The sequence below is a fragment of the Molothrus ater genome, chromosome Z (assembly GCF_012460135.2).
Source record: "Molothrus ater isolate BHLD 08-10-18 breed brown headed cowbird chromosome Z, BPBGC_Mater_1.1, whole genome shotgun sequence".
Taxonomy (NCBI): Eukaryota; Metazoa; Chordata; class Aves; order Passeriformes; family Icteridae; genus Molothrus; species Molothrus ater.
This window is the reverse complement of record NC_050511.2, coordinates 10,788,335-10,807,830: the sequence shown is the minus strand read 5'-3', so window position 1 is coordinate 10,807,830 and position 19,496 is coordinate 10,788,335. Positions and strand designations below refer to the sequence as shown.

The window sequence follows — 19,496 nt, the reverse complement described above, 5'->3', positions numbered from 1 at the left end:
ATCACCTTTAAAAATTTGATCTACTTTCTTTTACCACTAGTAACACATGTTCTGAAATTAAAAATACTTGCACAAGGCTAGAGATAACCTTCTGTAACAGCCCACCTTAAACATTTCAAGCAGTGTTTCCTTCTTAACTTCCAGTCTTTCAAAGGCTTGTTTTTCCTTCATTATCTTCTTGCATAATGTTTCCAAAGCAGAGAAATCGTTACTTGATACACCCCTAAAATAAACACACCCAGAGAAGTGAGTAATTTTTGCTTTCATTTGCAATTTGTCATCCTGGTGCAACGCACCAACCTGTGGTTGGGATATCCTGCAAAAAATCCTAAGCCATCTGCAGCAGTACATATGACTTTGTTCTAGGAACAAGCACCCAGCAGAAATTTTGCTGTGACTGCCACCCACCCCAGCTCCTAAATAAAGAAAAATACAAAACCTACCCTTCCTCAAGAAACATGTCATAATAAAATCCATTTTCTATTGGTGGGCCGTAGCACAAACAACCACCATAGATTCGCTCCATAGCTTCACCCATTATGTGAGCACTTGAGTGCCAGTAGACCTAACAGAAGTAAAAAAAGAAGGGATCAGTCTTGAATACACACGATGCATTTCCAGTTGTTTCATTTAAAACCTTTTCTGAAATGCTTGCTTTCAAGGATATTTGAGGCACATCCCAAATTAGAGCAGTGTGCAGAACAGAAGTGACCTGCCAGCACCACTCGCATCCTCAGCATCAATGTTTATAAAAAGCAGCATTTCCACTGGAAAACTGGAAATGGAAAACTTACATTCTGGTAGCAAACAATTCTTATTTTCAACTGTTGCAAACATGATTTCATTATTGTCAAGAAGTCAAGATACTAATTCAGAAACCTTTTTTTTCTATGAACTTTAATCAATCAGATCTCCATACTGACCAAAAGATGCGCTTTCAACATAAGACTGGTTCTACTCCAGCAATCTTATGCATAAGAAATCCTGCACACTCCTCAGGTGTTGTAGAACACCTGAGGTTTTGACAAAACCAAATCTTTTAAGAATTAGTCTGCCTTGGTTAGCACAAATTGAAATCATAAACTTGGAGCTGTGATTAAGCCAATATGAAGACCCTAGGTTTGAATGTAAGACTTCTGTGATGAGTTTGACTGACAGTTTCTTGTACCAACTGATTTTTTTTTTTCTAAAGAACCTAATCACAAATTTACTGGCTGGGCACATTTATCTGATTGAGTAGCCAAAATAAAAAAGTAGATACTTTTGCATACACAAAGACAAAGAACAGTCTACTCAATACTTTTATGATTCTACACAGAAAGTACTGTACTCAGTTTTGTTCCCAAAATCAGTGCTGAAGATATCAGTTCAAAAGACCTACTTTACATTAACATGAAGGCTGAAAATACAAATTTTTAGCAAGAACTACAGCAACTGCAAGCAGACTTGGCTACCAGTACACAGCAGAATTTACATTACCTGTAGTACCAGAACTCTGCTAGTAAGGAGCTAAACGACAAACCTGTTTTCCTCATCTTCTGAACACAGCACTTATTTAAATAACTGCAAGAGGCTGAGTTAAATGTAAACCTGAAACAAAAAAATGTTTTGGCAAAAGATACTCACTGCTTGAGCCTCTTCATCTTCAAACTTCAGCAGCTCCAAGGAACAATCCTCCTCCAAAGGACGGTCTAGATCCCAAACCACCTTGTTCACTTTGGCAATAACTGTGTTGTCAGCTAATCCCTGACTACAGAACAAACACAGAAGCACAATTATAAGAAAGTACATTGTACTTTGAAATCAGCAAGCAGAAGTTCCCCAAATTTGCCCTCCAGTGTGAATGAGACTTTATAGTGCTCAGAGTGGATATAATGCCATAAATAAATTTTAAATTAATAACCAGTTTAGCCAGACTTGAACATTCATGAAAAATCCTACTTATATTTTAGGGATATGGGAAGAAAACCCTGCTATATACTTAACCTTCATACATATTTTGCTTAGAGGCAGCTTCCTCCAAGTACAAACCTGACTTCACAATCCTATTGCAATATAAGAGCAAAATACTCTTTTAAAACCTATCAAATACAATTTTTGACATAGTAGTTTTACTGTTTGTATCCATTAGGCAAAATACTCTTTTCATGATCCCAAATCACAGAAGCAAAGGAGGTTCCAATGACATGGCACCTTATTATGGACAGGGGAAAAAAAAATTTTAAAAAGAGGCATTTCACCTTTAGGAATCACCCAATCTTTGCAATGTTAACTGTCAGGGTGTTCACTGTGTATGATTCAAAAATACTCCACAGCAGTTATGAGTAACCTGGAGATGTGCAACACTCTTTTTAATAGATATCTGCCATGCAAATTATAATGAAGAATACTCATACTGTTAAATTTCTCGGTAATCAATTGAAACATCACCCAGCAGTCATCTTCCTTGGATCAATGCACACTGGTTTGCAGTGCTAACATTCCATTTGGTAATTTAATAGCAAATCAGTTCTTAATGCAACAGCTGTACTTGGATGGAAAAATACACTATTAAAATGTGTCTAAAATACCTCAGTTTTATTCTTATTTAATGTCAGAAACTTCATCTTTATGAGGCAAAAGAAAACTGCACTCCAAAACTAAAACCCTGCTAGTTACCTTCAGTTCATTGCATACAAGATGCTTTGAGAAGACTTGAGATAAATTACAAAGAAAATAATTATACATTACCCATCCCCTTAAACTCAGTGTCTGAAAATGACTGTGTAGCTTCACAGAACAGAAACATACCTAATTCCACATGCAATTTGATAAGGAGTAGTCTTCCAAGATTCAGCATCAACCTGCTTGCCATCAGGTAACGTAACTTTAATGGGTTTACTGTCATTTGCAGCTCTTTCTGCAAGGAGTGCATCGTGTTCAGCCTTAAGTTTATTGTACATCTCCAAACGCTCATTGATAAAGGCAGGCCAGGGATTTAGCTGTATATAATAAAGACAAAGGAAAATTATTAATCTGATTATTAATCTGATAGCGCATCATGTCAACAATGGCAACACAATAGCTATTCATAAGCAACTATGTGGTGATAGCTGTGTGCTACGTGTAACAAGTAATCACCATTATTTCAGATTATATAGTATTAATTATGTCATAATACCACATGGCTTCAGCTTAATGAAATCTGTACCACTGTACACCTGTTCAATAAACCACATATGTTACCAAACAACTACGCCATGTAATAAACTAGACAAGGACAAAAGTCAACCAGAAAAAAAAAAGTAAGTTCAACGTAAAGCAAGACTTTCTTATTAGGTGAAAAAGCTGAGGGAGCGCTCTAGCCTGAGCCACCCAGACAGGAACTGACTCCAGTTTAAACACGTGTCCTGACGTCAGGACCATCCGCCCGGGCACAGCCATGCACTTGGCTCACACCGCTGCTGACTGGCAGCGTGGGCTCACAGCGATCTGTGTTTACCCACCTCGAAGACAAGAGCACCTTAAGCAGCCTTTCTCCACCTCGGCGATGTGCTGCCTGCTTCCCGCTGCAAAGAGGCACAGGGAAAAGCATAACCTAACCCAGCTATGGGAATCTGAGCTCTTCTCCTATTACACCAATGCAACTTAATGTAAAAAGCCAACAACGGCACTGCAAGGCACACTGTCGGAGGCGTAACTGTATCGCCTGATAAAACACCCCAGAAGGACAAACTGTAGCAATGTCAGGAGCGCAGCAACGAAGACTCCGCATGCTCCCACCCCCGCGGCCCAGGGGCTGCTCACCTCCGACCGCCCTCCATCGCCAGCCCCTTCCTTCATCTTCTTCTTCCCGCAGTCTGCCTTCTTCTCTTCCCCAGCACCCACCTGCGGAGGGCGAAAATCGTTTGGTCATGCCCCGGCAGTCCCTCACACGTAAGGCGCTCTAAGCCTCCCCTGCCCCGCACACCGCGGAAAAGACCCGACCTCCCCGTCCCGCAAAGCCCGCGTGCCCCCAGCTCCCTGCTCCTTTTCCTTGGGGCACACCCCACCGCCCCCCGGAGCTGGGGAAAGGCTGGGGAAGAGGCCCAGCTCCCCCGCCAGCCTCCTGCCGCCTGCCCGCGCTGCCGAGCTGCGGAGCAGAGCCCACCTGGCTGTCAGCGCCCGCCATGGCCGCGGAGCCGCCCGGGAAGGGGCGGGCGCGGCCCGGCGCAGGCGCCGCTCGGCCCGCGGCTGATGCAACCGGGGGCGGCCGCGCTGGCCCGGCCCCAGCGGGAGCGGGGCGATGGAGCCCAGCGGGGCGGCGGGGCTGTCCGGGGCCGCCCTGGGGTGGTGCGAGTGAAGGCGGCCCGTCACGGGGTGCGGTGGCTGGACACAGCCCATGCTCTGTCCGCGCCCATGAGGGCGGCGAGCGCGGCCCGGCGCTCGCACAACCGCGCTCCGCTCGCTGTCGCGGGAAGAATCAGAGAATTGATTCATTGGAATAGATCCCCGAGATCAGCGAGTCCGACCTGTCACCGAACGCCACGTTGTCAAGTAGACCACGGCGCTAAGTGCCATGTCCAGTCTTTGCTTGAACACCTCCAGGGACGGTGACTCCACCACCCCCTGGGCAGCTTGTTCCAGTGTCGAATCACCCTTTCTGTGGAGAAATTCCTCCTAATGTCCCGCCTAAACCTTCCATGGCGCAGCTGAAGATGATCCTCTTGTTCTATCAGTTGTTGCCTGGAAGAAGAGGTGGATTCCCGCCTGGCTACACTCCCCTGTCAGGTAGTTTTTGTACGGAGCGATCGGGTCTCCCCGAGCCTCCTTTTCTCCAAACACCTCCAGCTCCCTCAGCTGCTCCTCATCACACTTGTGCTCCAGACTCTTCCCCAGCTCCTTGACCTTTCTCTGGACTCACTGCAGAACCCAGGGATACCTCGCTACCATTCTCCCTGACACAGATGTTTGATTAAGGATGGATGAGTGATTGGGAGTACTTTTTAAAATAAAATAAAAATCGGGTTCACCACTGTCTGATTTCATAGGAGAGGGGGAAAAAAAATGCAGAAGAGATTCTGAGATGGCTGTGTCAGACTTGAACCGCAAGATCACCTGCAGCTGTCCCAAGGAAAGCCGGTGGCTTCCCAGCTCAGTGGCTTGGAAGCTACAGACACCTCTGAGAAAAAGATGAGATATTCAGGCTTGACTTTTACTCTGCAACCATCTTTCCCTCCTCTCCTGCTGCTTTTCCTCTAATAATGATATTTTCATTTAGGAAAGTTACTGTCTTGCAGCACAATCTCATGATGGCTGTGGACTCCCAGAGTGGCCAGTCCCAAGGCCTTACGTGTGTTTGGTAACCTTAGGCATACTAGTATACCAGTGAACTCATCCAGTTTAAGCAAGATGTTCATCGCCAGATTTCATGTTTTCAGGAAATCGTGGCACAACATCCTTACTTTGAAGAGAGTAAATCACAGGTCAGGTCTTGCCTTGGACTTCTGCTGCCTGCAGAGGACCCAAAACTACCATTCTGCCTCCTGAAATAGCTGCCTTCTCTTCATCTGCAGCAGTGATTGAGGAGTTTAGAGTGTCTTAAGTGTTCCCAGATGGATATCAGGGCACCTTATCCTCCATGGACTTAAGTGCTATGAGCCAAAGGTTCAGGGAAAAAAAGGATGTTTTATATAGCTTTCAAATATGTGGTTATGTAGCGGTGAAGGATGGTTGAAAGAATGTCACTGGGCCATTTCACCACAAATGTAGAAAATAATGCAAATATTTTAATCTATTTGTTAAAATATGAAAATGGTAAGGTGTAGTAAATAACTTAAAGACAGAATCAGGCTTAGATCTAGATAGTTCTTTTGTGGTCTGAAAGTAAAGTATGAACAGCATAAATATTGGCAAAAACATTTACTAAACAGATAAATTTAATAATATAGCTACATTCTTTTGTAGAAATACAATGTTTAGTAATACAAAGGGCATTTGTTTTATAATACTAATCTTTGTATTTGCAGGTCTCCTAAAATCTTTTTTGGGTGGACAAATTACAAGTGGCTAAGAGACACTGCAAAACTTATAGATAAATTATGTAAGGCCAAAATGGAACAAAAACGTGTACTGATGCTGCTCAAGAGAAAAAACAATTAAGTATTTCAAAAGCAATTGGGAAACTGTAGAACTTTCTCTTGTGCCAGAAGATGGCAGCAGAGAAACACGCTGATCTGCTGAGACACAAATTCCGCTCTGCTCTTGGCTTTAGGAAGTAGGTTTTATGGCAAAAAGCACAAAATTAAATTAATGCTTCACTGACTTCGCTCTTAAACAGTGTAATTAATGATGTGCGACTAAATTCAGCCATACTCCAATAGTTTAAATTGATTTCAGTGTGCTTTAATGATTATCAGCAATGAATAGATGTTTCTGTTTCATGAGAAGTTTGTTAGGGAAAATATGGTCAGAAATTTCTAGTGGAATTGCAGGGTTACTTGGCTTATATTTCATTTAGGAAAACTAAAGATCAAAATGAAATCAAAATGCAAGTAAAGATTTAGAGCAATGAATGTAACACCTTTACACCGTTTACTTGCACCAGCTGCTCGAAGGAAGCCATCTGACTTGTAATATAGCACTCACTCGGCTTTCTGTAAAATGTCTGGGTTTGTTCATATTTGTGTACATTAAATCAACTATATTCACTGTATCCAGTAATTTCACAAACTCTGAATTAATTTGAAAATAGAATTGTATGAATACCACCCATTTATGTTGAGGATTAAAAATATATAATTTGAATTCCAGGCCTAGTGGATTTCCATAAGCCCACTTCAAGCAAAGAGTTATTATCTCAAAATTAAGAAAACATACAAATATGAGAATCTCAGGTTTAAGAAATGAAATACTTTCATGCAGTTCTCTCTTGTATTAATTTCCCCTGGGCTAATGCAACAAACCAGTAAACTTTTTAGAAGTCTAGTATAACAGTCTTAGAAATGTATATTCAGAAATTGGAAAATGTGTGAATGTAAACAAAAAAATAAATATGATATTTAAATATTGTGAAAATAACTGAAGCTCTGATTCAAACAGGAACATGCTAGGAAAATTAAATCTAAGCCATGACTTTTGATATTACTTCAGCTTCTAGTGACTTATTATTAAAATACTAATGTTTTTAGGACAGCAAGAAAAATAACTGGTATTTCACACACAAAAAAAGGAGACCATTTTGGTTTGGTTCTATGTCCATGATGGCTTTGTGTACAGACACTATCGTTTGTAGTCTGGTAATCTTCATTCACCAAGAGGTTTGCCCAAATACTGGGCTTATTTCTGCCTTTTCCAGGAGAGATACACGCTCATGCATGCTAGGGAGAAAATCCTCACTAACAGCAGAAATCCCAGACCTTTTGTAAACTGAAAACACAGAGGCACAGAGACAGCCTCATCCCACCTCCGTTCCCCAGGATGCAGTTCCTCTCCACTTTCCCCTCTTACCCACTTCATACTTGCAGCAGTGGAGATAATACATTCAAATTACTCAGAGTCATTCAAATTACTTTGTTCTGTAATCATTCAAATTACTTTGTTCTCTAAGGCCAGGCAGGTTTTTTGAGAAGACCACAATAAGGGTGTATTTGGTAAAATGTAGGAGACAACCAGTTTCATTGCTCATAGTTACAGGTGCTGAGACCAGAGGTTACACATTCCAGGCGCAACTTCAAACCAGGGTTCACTCCATGACATCAGATGGGCATCAGACTTCTACTAGGAATCCTTAGGCCTTTTAAAGGAGCGAGATGCTGGGTTATTTTCTCTTCCCTCCCTCCCTGAATTTTTCTCCCTCCAATAAAACAAGTTTTGGCTTTCTGCTTCTTCATAACAAACATACCAATTGTAACTCATGTCTCATTTGCCTTGCATCTCAATTTTACGCCTAGTTCACTTGGTTAAATGTTTTAGCACTTAGCATGTATAGCTGAGCCAGCAATATTTTGTCTCACATCATAAAAAGTAGTAGGTGTGCATGCACCCAAACAAACTCAGCTCTTTCCTGTTTTCTTTTTGTAGAGCTCAGACGTGTCATTTTGGAGGGTGCATTGTTAATCCATTTTTAATTGATATATCTAGGATTAAGATACTTTTCCAAACTCCTACTTTTAATATGAACTTCCCCTGCTTCACAGTATAACAGCAGATTCCTCCTACTCTATGATTCTATTTTCCAGTAGGATTTGCACTTAGAATTCTTGTTGTTTTCATTTAAAGCTTTGCTTTTGGATACTGCTCTCAGAAAAAGATGTGCTGTCTGCAGATGTGACTCCCACTCTGGTCTCCACTCTGTCTTATGAGTGGGCTGTGAGATGTGGATCCTGAGCTCCTGCCTTCCATTTCCTGTTTGTAAGTTATCAAACAGTGAGGCATCAGTCATTTTACAAGGAAAATAAAATGTTTGCTATTTTGTGTAGTGAGTAGGACGGATGATAAACTAAGAAAAAAATTAAAATCATGTGTCCTTTACTGTCCTTAAATATGACTGTCCTTAAATGTTAAAAATCACATTGGTATATTTTTTGCCAAACTTCTGGATCTTGGAAGCATCCTTGGTTTTTGCAACTAAATTAAAACTAGCTTTTGCTTTAACTGAGTGTTTCACCAAGTTATTGCACTACATAAAATTTTTTTGGTTGTATATGTAATTTTTCAGAATACAAACTACTTTATTATTAAACTTTTGTTCTTAACCCCCCCCAAATTATTATAAAATATATAATATATATCGTATTATCTATTAGCTATTATCCATTATCTATTATATATTATATGTATATAGTATTATTCATTTTAGTGTGCATTTCAGAATTCAGAGTCTGAGAATGTGGGGTTTGACATTATTATTTGTAATAATGGAATTCCTTTTTTTTCTTACAGATATCACTGATAATTTTCCCCTCAGAATAACATTTTATTTTTCTGTAATGGCAGATCATGGATATGTTTATGTAGTACCTATACAGTTAGAAGATAAATTTTATAATTTCTAAAATTTAAGAAATAATTAGCACCAAAAAACCCCAACGAACAACCCAAAAACCCCACACCAAAAAAACCCTTTCTGATACTCTTACCAGAAAAAACACTGATTTTCACATTACTGAGATTGAGGTGTTTCTCCATGTTCTTTGTGGGCAAAGTCCTCTATGCCATGGTATGACATGGCACATGGAGCAATTTTCTACATAATGCCATTAGAAGCAGGAAATGCTGTTTCCAGTAATTTCCTGGGTACAGTCCATAACCTTTGATTTTCCAGACTCAGTTTCTTACTCCAGGCAATATCTGTCATACTCCATAGCACTAGAAATTATCTCCAGATACCGAGATGTGAAAAATGCTTGCATTATCTTCTGCTAAGGCTCCATCTCACAATTTTGGGAGGAAATTGCAGACAAGACAGGGAAGTCAGATATTGCATTCTAGGATTTTTTTTCTCTTTGACCATATTTTTCATTGCAGTAATGACCTAACTTCACACACTTCCAGAAAAACTTATTTTATTTGAAAAGTCTGTTCTTGGTTTCTCTTTTTAGCTATGACTCAAATGTTCTGGTGATGTTCTCATTAACATCCCTTTCTAGTGATGTTTCATGGACACAATCCAGTAACATTGCTTCAAATAAAGGAACACATGAAAGCTGATGAAAAGAGGTACATCATAACTGTGAATTTTGTCAGACCTCTTGTGACAAGTTATATAAAAGCTTTTTTCTTTGTGTCCTTTTCACTTGGAAGTATTTGGAACATTACTAAAAATAATACTAAACTGGAAAATGATTTCAAAGTTTTATAACCACAGGGATAGAGGGCAGAAGGGACTCCATTCTTACTTGCTGGTTAGAGGAAAAAGATATTCCAAGGGGACATACAAAATTTAAATTATTCACAATGCACCTAGAAGAATAAGATGGGATGTCTTGGCAATAGCATGGAACAGAAAAACCAGCTCATCACTATGTTTGAAACATCTGCTCCATATGGAAGGACCACAATATATCTTTTCAGTCTTTTCTTTCCTAGACTAAGCAAACTTAATATTTTAATCTGTTTCAGGAAACATGCTTCCAGAGGGTTCTTCCCTTCTCAGTCTGTGATTTTCTCAAAACCATGGTGCTTAAGACAAGCACAATATTCCTGTAGAGCAGAGAGAACTATGGCTCAGACCTGACATAGAGCACTTTATTTGATATGACAGCTCAGTATCACTCACTTGCCTTCAGTTGGTGGCTTTTTAGGATAAGCAGCTCCATTCCATACTGTGTCCTGTTCTTCTCTACAATTCTCTGAACAGAAAAGCACTGGGCAGTAGCAAATTGTTTCTCTGATTTCAAACTACCTCTCCAGTTCATTGGTCATAGATTTTTAACATGTACTCTTTCCTCCCTCATTAATGACTTATGACTTTCTGGGCAAGAACTAAACACAGGGTAAAATCAGGGTAGAACCAGCTTGAAATATCCTCTAGTTTAGCACAGTTTCATTTAATCATGGAAGTATTCAGTAATTGATGCAGCCTATTTTAATTATTTTTGTTTCAATAAATTCATCTAGCTGCACTTGTCATTGCTCTCATGTCTCCCTGATGTCTCTCCATTAGTTTAGCATGATTCTGGCTCTGTCTTCTTGTGATTCTCCCTTACAAGGAAAGCACTGCATCATTCATTGAACACAGCCCATGTTGCTACATAAAGCTCTCCTTTCACATCGTAGGTTCAATCACTCCTTTAAAAAATGGCATGGCTTAATATTGACACCAAGGGTTAACCACAAGAGAAAGAAATACAGTAAAAGATATGTATTTTCTACCTTTATTTGTGTTTTGTATCACCTGAGCCTAATATGCCATCTCAGGTGCAGCTGCCTTGGGATAAGAAATTTGTTATTGCAGCTCACCTGGAGCTGTTTCCTCCACCAGAGATTATCACCCCCTCTAGCCTTTTGGCATTTCTTCATATGGATCCGCTCCCTAGTCTGGTTTTAGTGACCTAGTTTAGCAGAAACACCTTTTACACTCAAATCAGGCTGACAGAATGAGGGTAAATAGCAATTACACACACTTGTCCTGACATATCTGGAAGGGCAGTAAAGTCTGGCAGCAGAAACCAGCCAGAAAGCCCCATTTTTCACATCAACTATTGCCAGAATGGGCATGACCTTAAGTCTTTTTTTTTGCCTTTTTTTTTACTCATGGCAGTCCTATTGATTGTGGCAGTTGTACACAATAACTCAATAGTCCTGCTTCAGCTACAAATTACTTTGGGGTCTTGCTCTTCTCTGTCCTATGTTGGACCAGCTCCCAGCTGCCTTTGAGAAAATTAAATTGACCAAACACATCTGCCTAAAAAGATCTGTCTGGTGTTAAAAGAAGAACAGTATAAGAATTAAGGTTGAAGGCAAAAAGAATTAAACCCCAATATTTTCTGTCCTTTTTTTAATGTGAAAACTGTTGGGAAAATTTAGGAGGAAAAAGGAAGTGAAGAATTGCTTACTTCTTCAGAAAGATGTCTAACTCCTGCTAACATTTCCACCACTGCATACGTTTGCTCTTTCTGTCTGCTTTGGCAACAAAAGACATGAGGAAATTTTTTTTTCACAAACACGAGGGGTGCCTATGTCCTTTTGACCTTAGTCTACAAGCGTACATACAGGAGAATGAATTAAATATTTTCAAGCAGGTTTTTTGTCTGTGTATGTATGATAAAAAGACTTATGCTGTCAGAAAGAGCAAAATATAAAACTAATGGAAAGAACAAGCAGGCTCTTAAGAAATACGTGACAAACTGCACATAAAGAATATTTCTTTATATTTCTGGAATCACTTTCCAGAGGTCTCTGTTATCAGTATGCGAATAGAAGCCACACTTCCAAAAGGCCTTTCTCTCTCTGCACAGAACATGAGGACACCTCCATTTCCTCCTGCTCTGCTTCTGTCAGAAGTGATCACTGCTGAGTTGTGCCTTTTAGCAGGAACTAGAACCTGTGAAGTACTGTTTGCTTTATTTTTTGAGCCCTTATCCAACTTGCTATGATTAAATTACATTAACTGATGTGTGAAATGGCCAGTTTGCCATTAATTGTAAGGTCTCCTTTTTTTATTTGCTTTGTTGTGTCTCTTTATTGACTGTTGGCATCCCACTCTGCTCTGCACTTTGTCTTCCTCCATCAACTCATCTGTTCCTGGAGCTTTTGTCCTCACTCAGTAATCTTATTTGTTCCCATTCCTGTGATGTGATGACAAATGACAACTGTGCATTCCACCAAGTCCATACATTAATTTTTTAAACCGCATTAGTACTTTAATAAACTGGAAATTAAGAACCCATAAAGGACAAGTTTATTTAATATAATTTATTTTGATTTAATTAAATATTTTAAATATTTTTGTATCAGCTCAGTGGAATAAGACCTGTCAGTAGGATTAAAAATGTTTTTTCTATGCATTCCCTGTAATTTAATCATTAACTAACATGCAAGAGAAAAGACATACAGAGATCTCAGTACTAATTTCCACTAAGAAGTTCCTGTCTCTCATCTCTGGCATTTTGCTGCTCTTGTTTCAGATCTCTTGCTCTGCTGTGCCAACACACCCACAAACCATATCAATGAGTTGATTTAGTTAAAAAAATAATCCACATTTTGCCTCAGAGTACTTCTAAAGATCAATCAGTTCCTGGGGCGACATTACTGTGTAAACTGACACATTCTGCAGAGCTGAATATCCTGACAAAGCATAGATGTCTGGTTTCTTTATGTTGTGAGACTTCTGTTTCTCTTATATGGGAATGCATGTGAAAGTAGACCTTGGATTAGTTTCTGTCTTGAGATTACACATAACAGCAATGCAGCTCCTTGGCTGTCAGTGGTCTGGGATGTCCGATCCCAACTCTCTTTTTGAGGGACACCATGATAGTATTTCTAACTATTCTTTTACAAGCAATATGGGTACATATTGTAGTGTTACTAGATCTCAAGCAGAAAAGATCTTTGCTCTCCAAAACCTTTAAAATCCTCTGGACAGAAATGCCATTATATTGGTAAGGTACAGCTGGTGTTTGTATTTCACCACTCACTCTTTATCTCACACTATGATACAGCTGTTTGATGGAGGCAGATGCACATGAGGAGCAAGGTGGCCACCATCCTGTGCACTCCAGTGACCATCCAGTGCTGACCTATCTAAGACATGTGGAAATGAAAACAAAAATGAAAATCACAGGAACAACTTGGATCCAAGCCAATTTAGTTTAGTTAGATCCTTCTAATTTAGTTTAGTTGGCAAAAAAAGTCTGTTCTATACCCAGACATTATCTATATCCAGATAGTGCCTCTAAATACAGAAACTGGTTGCCTGAACAAAGTAATTATTTTCTAATATAGTCCAGTCAGAAGAGGAAAGTGAGTTTAGCAGAGAGGCAGTATGACTTAAGGTAGTGTATAAGGTTACACTGTTAAAAAGAATGCAATAGTTGCATTTTTAATATTACAATCCTGACTACAAGTACTTTCAAAATAGGTAACGTAGGTAGACTTTTTAAAAGTGAAAATAATTGCAAAAACATCTTTCTTAGAAATTAAAGTTATCTGGAGGGTTGTGATGTCAACTTCTCACCATTATGTTCTTTCATAGGCTTCAGTGGAAACACAAGTGTTCTATAAACACTAATGAATAATGCAACTATTCTTTGCTGTGTAAAAAGTTGCATTTTGCCCACGTTGCATGTTGCATTTTGGCCATGTTGCACATTGCATTTTGCCAATGTTGCATGTTGTCTGGAGTGGCAGGCAGCAGAAAAGAAGAATTGTTCCTCCTTAAACATTCATGACAAGAAGTTTAACCTTTATTATTTCTGGAAAAGAACAGAGTGGGAGCCAGTCTTTTGCATCCTAGCATCTCATTCATAAAATAAAAATGACATCTACCTGCCTGCCTTTTCTTTCTGCTGTGAAGTGGAATCTGTTCAGATGGCAACAGTAACAAAGTGTTATTACTATGCATGTATGTATATCTATGTGTGTATAGATATATATATATATATCTGTATGTATGTACATCTATGTTTTGTGTGCATTTTTGTGACCTTGTCGTTCTTATATCTCCACAGAAGTTGGTGTCACAAGGAAAAAATAAATTCACATTTCCCTCTGGTTTTTTAGCATCAGATTGGCTCATCTTTCATGCGGCCGTATTTTCACCTGAAAACCATGTTGGTTTTTTACATAACAGACATGTATGAAGGTAAGGTCACAGAACACAAAAAGATACACAAGATACATCATGATGCATTTAGAAATCATTTAGGTGCATTCCAAAAGAGTATAGATTCCTTAAAATAAGAAGATAATAGACCTTGCAAAACAGGGAAAGAGTTTGCAAGTCTCAGTGCCTGGGTATATTTGCAGTATAGGCAATGGTAAAGCATTTCATCTTTTCAGCCTGTAGGTGGGACTGTGTTTTCAGCGAACTTATCTGTGAAAAAAATTCTGAACTGGCATCAGGCAGCTCAGAATGCTGCTAATGCTAGCTGGAGCGAGTCAAGTGATTCTTGACTTGTGTTTGAGTTATTTCTGGGGAGAAAATAGCCTGTGTCTGAAATTACTTTAGTCCTTAATGGGCTATTCTGAAATCTCTCTTCTCACTGCAGTCTGTGGGCATTCTGCCTGCTACAAATCTGCAACTGCAGGATTTGTTCCTATTAAAAAGCAGTTATGTAGCAGAAAAAAATAATGTCTGTGGAGAAATGTTGAATTTATAGCTATGAAAAATACTGTGAGTGAACTGATGATGGTTTAGTAAGTGACATTTTGAATTGGGATTAACAAGTAAATTCTCATGCATAACTTCTTGGCTCAGAAAAATAAAAGGCCATCACAGGCTGGGATTCTTTTTTACAAAAACACTTCAGGCAAAGAGTAACAAAAATGTTTATAGCACTCTAGGCCCACAGAGACACCGATTCCCATAACAATGAATGCAATTACTCAGGTGAGCAAGAGCCACATTCTGTGGGCCAAATGTTTTTATGAAAACACTGAAATTGGACTCTGACACTACTACTGCAACACGCTACTGGCTAGATGCCTTTTGTTTCTTGATTTGCCTCATGCTGGCCGTGCTTCTCCCACTCTGATTCATTCCCAGCAGTACTCTACCTCACAAGGAGCAGCCCATGTAAAGGGGCAGCAGCCCTGTGATTTATGGGATTACTATCTCTTCTGTTGTGTTTACACAGCTTATGCTCAAAAAAGACAGCTAGGAGAGTATGGAGCTCACATGTAAAATGTCTTTTTCATGTAAAATGAAAAAGATATTCTGTTGGGGGAAGAAGGAAATCAAGAGAGATCCGACCAGATTTTGGTGCTGTAAACACATCTGTTGGGTCACCATAAAGCAATGACTACAAAGGTCAGCATTTCAAAATGTGTCCTAAGAAAATGTTTTTGCAAGCTTTGTGGTAAAGATGGCTGGTGTGTTGTATATTGTAACATTCTGCTTAATCTCCTCTATGTTATATGGAGTCATTTACAACAAAAAATGCCTGGCATAACTTACAGCACAGGAACACACAAAACCAGCTTCACCAGGGTGGATGTTTATGTAGTCTTCAAGAACACTCTGAAGTTTGATTCAGTAATCAAATAAAACTACGAGAGGCACATTTCTCAGAGACACTACCCATCTTTGAATTTCTGAGCTTCTTTATTTTACCGAGCCTTGTTAGATAAATGTTGATGATTATTTCTGTACATCATGTTATCTGCTGTTTTCATTCCACTTCTCCGTTGTAATTGCACAAGCGCTTTGAGCTTGCTTTATTTAATTGAGGCATCTTAAAGGTGAGCAGATGGTCACCACAGGAGTGCAGGTTTCCCATTCACAGCCTGCACAGCGAAGGCAGCAACAAAAGTTAAGTTTACACATACTGCCCTGACAACGACCTCTGTGCTGAACTAAACAAACCCCTTCTGTAAAGCCAGGAGCAGTTCTCTCCCCTTTCAAACACAAACCTGGCACTCTCTAGCAACCATAAAACATCAAAATGTACAGCCCTGCTCTGGCTTTCAGGATGCATGCTGCTACAGGGCACACAGAGCTCCACCGAGCACCATCCTTTAGGCTGTTGCAGTCAAAAAGCATCAGGTGCTCCAAGGCCTTTTTCACAAAACATCTTGCACATTTCACATCACTTTATTTCAGAAAAGGCTAACAAAAACTGAAACATAGCAGTTTTAAGCCAGTGAGTAGAACTCAACAGGGATGCTCCTAGGACTAGGCAGTGTTGTCGCAGTAATTCCAAAAGTTCTCTTTTTCCCAGTAAAATAATCTCAGACCTCTCCTTCATTGATGTTAACCTGTGTTGCTTGGGGCATGAAACTGTGTCTCTCCACACAGTGGGAAATGGCAAAACCCGGCATCCAGACTTCCTAGGCACGGGGGGCTCAGAAAGATCCCAAAGGGACACAGGCAGGGGCCACAGATCCGCTGTCAACTTCCCCGTTGGCTTATGCTGTGCACGGGCACCTTTCCGGGTGAGGAGATGGGAGCGGGGCAGCCCCGCTTGTGCCCTGACGCCTGCATGCCCTGGTGCTGATGCTGCAACCCCTCCTTCCCCAAATCCCCCAACCCTGCCGAGCACCGAACCCCCGAGCCCTCGGGATGCCTCAAAAGCCTTCCTCAAGCAGTAAAGGACAGCTTAAGCGGTCTGTAACAGCCCCCGAAGAATATTTAAGAAAAAAACGGTAGTGCAATGGGCTCCTTTACTCCCCGGGCCCGACCGCGGGGACTCGCTCGGCAAGGCAGCGCAGCAGCCGAGCAGGAAGGTAGGCGAAACACACACATGAGCGTTGGATGCGTGCGATAAGGACACCCCCCGCGCGGCCGCGGAGGTGTGCGGGGCGGGGGGGCCGCAGGGAGGGGCCGCAGGGAGGGAGCGCCCGGGCCGGCTCCTCCCTGCGCACAAACCCGGCCGCGCCGCGCCGGGCGTGCGGAGACGCCGCCGCCGCTCCCGCGCTACTTAAGCGGGGAGGGCGCAGCCCGGCAGCCCCGCGGGGGGAATCCGGCGTGGGGGGGAAAGTGATCATAGTAATAGTCGTCCATCTATAAGAGAACGAGAAAAGCAGAGCCGAGATGCTCCGTCCGTGACCCGCCAGCGGGGTGGGGAGGGGCAGGTTGTGAATCCGCCAAACACCTGAGAAATAAAGCACGACCGAACAATTTCGAGGCGGGCGGGGAAGGGGGGGGCGAAAAGTTTGCCGGAGCTCGGGCGTCTCCGGGGGGGCGGGCGCGATGCCGCCCTGGCTGCTCGGCAGCCTCTGCTGCGTGCTGGCGGCGCGGGCGGCGCTGGGCGGCGGCCCCGCGGGCGAGAAGGAGGAGAAGCTGATCCGGGTGCTGGTGCTGCTGCCGCAGGACGACGCCTACCTCTTCTCGCTGGGGCGGGTGCGGCCAGCCATCGAGTACGCGGTGCGGAGCCTGCGGGAGAGCGGCACGGGTCTGCCGCCCGGCTACGCCTTCCAGATCACCTACGAGGACTCGGCGTGCGGCAACCGCGCCCTGTTCAGCCTGGTGGACATGGTGGCCCTGCAGCGCCGCCGCCCCGACCTGCTGCTGGGGCCGGTGTGCGAGTACGCGGCGGCGCCGGTGGCGCGGCTGGCCGCGCACTGGGACGTGCCGATGCTGTCGGCGGGCGCGCTGGCCGCCGGCTTCGGCGCCAAGGGCGGCGAGTACTCGCACCTCACCCGCGTCGCGCCCGCCTACGCCAAGATGGGAGAGATGCTGCTGGCCCTTTTCCGCCACCACCAGTGGAACCGGGCCACGCTGCTCTACAGCGACAGCAACCCCGAGCGCAGCTGCTACTTCGCCATGGAGGGCGTCCATGTGGTCTTCCAGGAGGAGGCTTTCCACATGGCCGTGCACAGCTTCGACGAGACCAGCCGGCACCTCGACATCGACGACGTCGTCCGCGCCCTCCAGACGGGAGAGAGGGGTGAGTGGCGGCGGAGTGCCCGGCAGGGCTCCTCCGTGGCGTTCGGTGGCGGCTGGGGCGGAGGGAAGGAGCTGCGCGAGGGGAAGAGTCCCGGCTCGTCCCCGCCCGTGGGGAAAGCGCTGCGGTGCTGCGACGGCAGCCGCGGGGCCAGGCGTCCTCCGACGGATAGGAACAGCAGCCCGGAGTGAAAGCTCTGCCCACAGAGGTAGAGTTTTGCCTCCCGACGGCGTAAAGAGCGGTTTGCCCTAGGGGACCACCTAAGGGGGGCTTTGTGCCGTGGTGAGAAATCAGCTTTCTGCTGGCGGTCGGGTTTACCCGACATTATCCACGTCTGCGGGGCAGCAAATCTGTTGCTTACTCTCTGAGATTTTTTGCAGTGACGCTGTGTAAGTTCAGGGACTAAACAAAGATGTTTTCCTCTCACCCCGCTGTGCCTGGCAGCGGGAGACCTTTTCACGACTTCTGCCATTGGGAGCCCCGTCAAGTATCTCGTAAATAATAGATGCATTTAGGGGAAATGGCAGTTTCAGGGGATGTGTGCATGCGAAACACCTGAGTGCATGCCGTGATATTGTCACCAACAGTTAGGAAGAGACCGTGGAGATAAATGGCTTGTGAAACATCTGTGACAGTCAGGTCTGGGCTGGATAAACTGACTTTGCATCATGGAGCAGCAAAGCAAAGTGCTTTGGAACGTGCAGTTTTGTAGTTAGATGTGCTTTAAAGTGAGATATTGCCTGGCAATTGGTGGATATATGGGCTTATCAGAAACACTTTTCCTGTTAGAGGGTTTTAACAGCCACAGGGTTCCCCAGTAAGTCATGCAAAAAGAAAATATGTGTTCCAGGAGTGAACTGGAGGGTGAAGTTAAAGTCTTTAGGTATTTTCCAAGAAAGCCATGGATGTACAAAGCCCTTTGTACAATTCTTACATATCTTGCTGTAGAGTGTTAAAATAGCATCAGAATTGGATAGATAAAGATCATGCTGTGTGTGGCAGGCAGAACTGGTATTATGGTGCTGTAGGCTGTGGATGGAGCAGCCTTGTACTGCTGATGTTACGCTGCTGTGAAATCATTAACATGCAGGAGTGTGTGAGATAACTGAGGTCTACCAGCATAGGGCTTTTAATTCCCTGTTCACTAAAGCAGGTGCTTTAAATAGAGCTTTTCTTTTAAGTATCATTTGGGAAAATATAATGAATGGAGAGAAATAAATGTGTCAGTGCTGGAGGAAACCACAGTGTGGGGAAAAATGCTTGTCAAGTGTGTGTGTGTGGCTTTCCTGATGCCGAGAGCATTGCAGCATGCTTACAGCAGGAAAAGACAAGTGTTCACCCCAGCCCCATTCTTCACACCATGCTGACGGTCAGGAAAGAGGGCTTGCTTTCAGCCTGGTCTGAAATCCTATGCTGAGCTGAGACATTTTATCTTTCACAATTCTTGCAACTTGCAAATGACTGAACAGAAGCAGCCCTCTTCTTTCTCCC

At 42.7% G+C, this 19,496-nt stretch overlaps 1 protein-coding gene across 2 annotated transcripts in view; it reads right to left on the bottom strand.

Annotated features, from left to right (window-relative positions):
* The window catches only part of TARS1 (threonyl-tRNA synthetase 1), a 28,596-nt gene extending 10,682 nt beyond the window's left edge, over nucleotides 1–17,914 (bottom strand). The window contains exons 1-6 of one of the 2 annotated variants that reach the window (XM_054517892.1): nucleotides 17,444–17,914; nucleotides 3,787–3,867; nucleotides 2,791–2,981; nucleotides 1,627–1,750; nucleotides 444–565; nucleotides 106–223 (exon numbers count right to left, since the gene is read on the bottom strand). In XM_054517892.1, the coding sequence (XP_054373867.1) occupies nucleotides 106–223; nucleotides 444–565; nucleotides 1,627–1,750; nucleotides 2,791–2,981; nucleotides 3,787–3,867; nucleotides 17,444–17,899 (1,092 nt within the window). In that variant the 5' untranslated portion in view covers nucleotides 17,900–17,914. Of the gene's footprint in view, nucleotides 1–105; nucleotides 224–443; nucleotides 566–1,626; nucleotides 1,751–2,790; nucleotides 2,982–3,786; nucleotides 3,868–4,129; nucleotides 4,203–17,443 lie in introns of those variants that run through there. The other variant, XM_036403285.2, reaches the window with a different exon arrangement.
* Nucleotides 17,915–19,496: the final 1,582 nt, after the last annotated feature.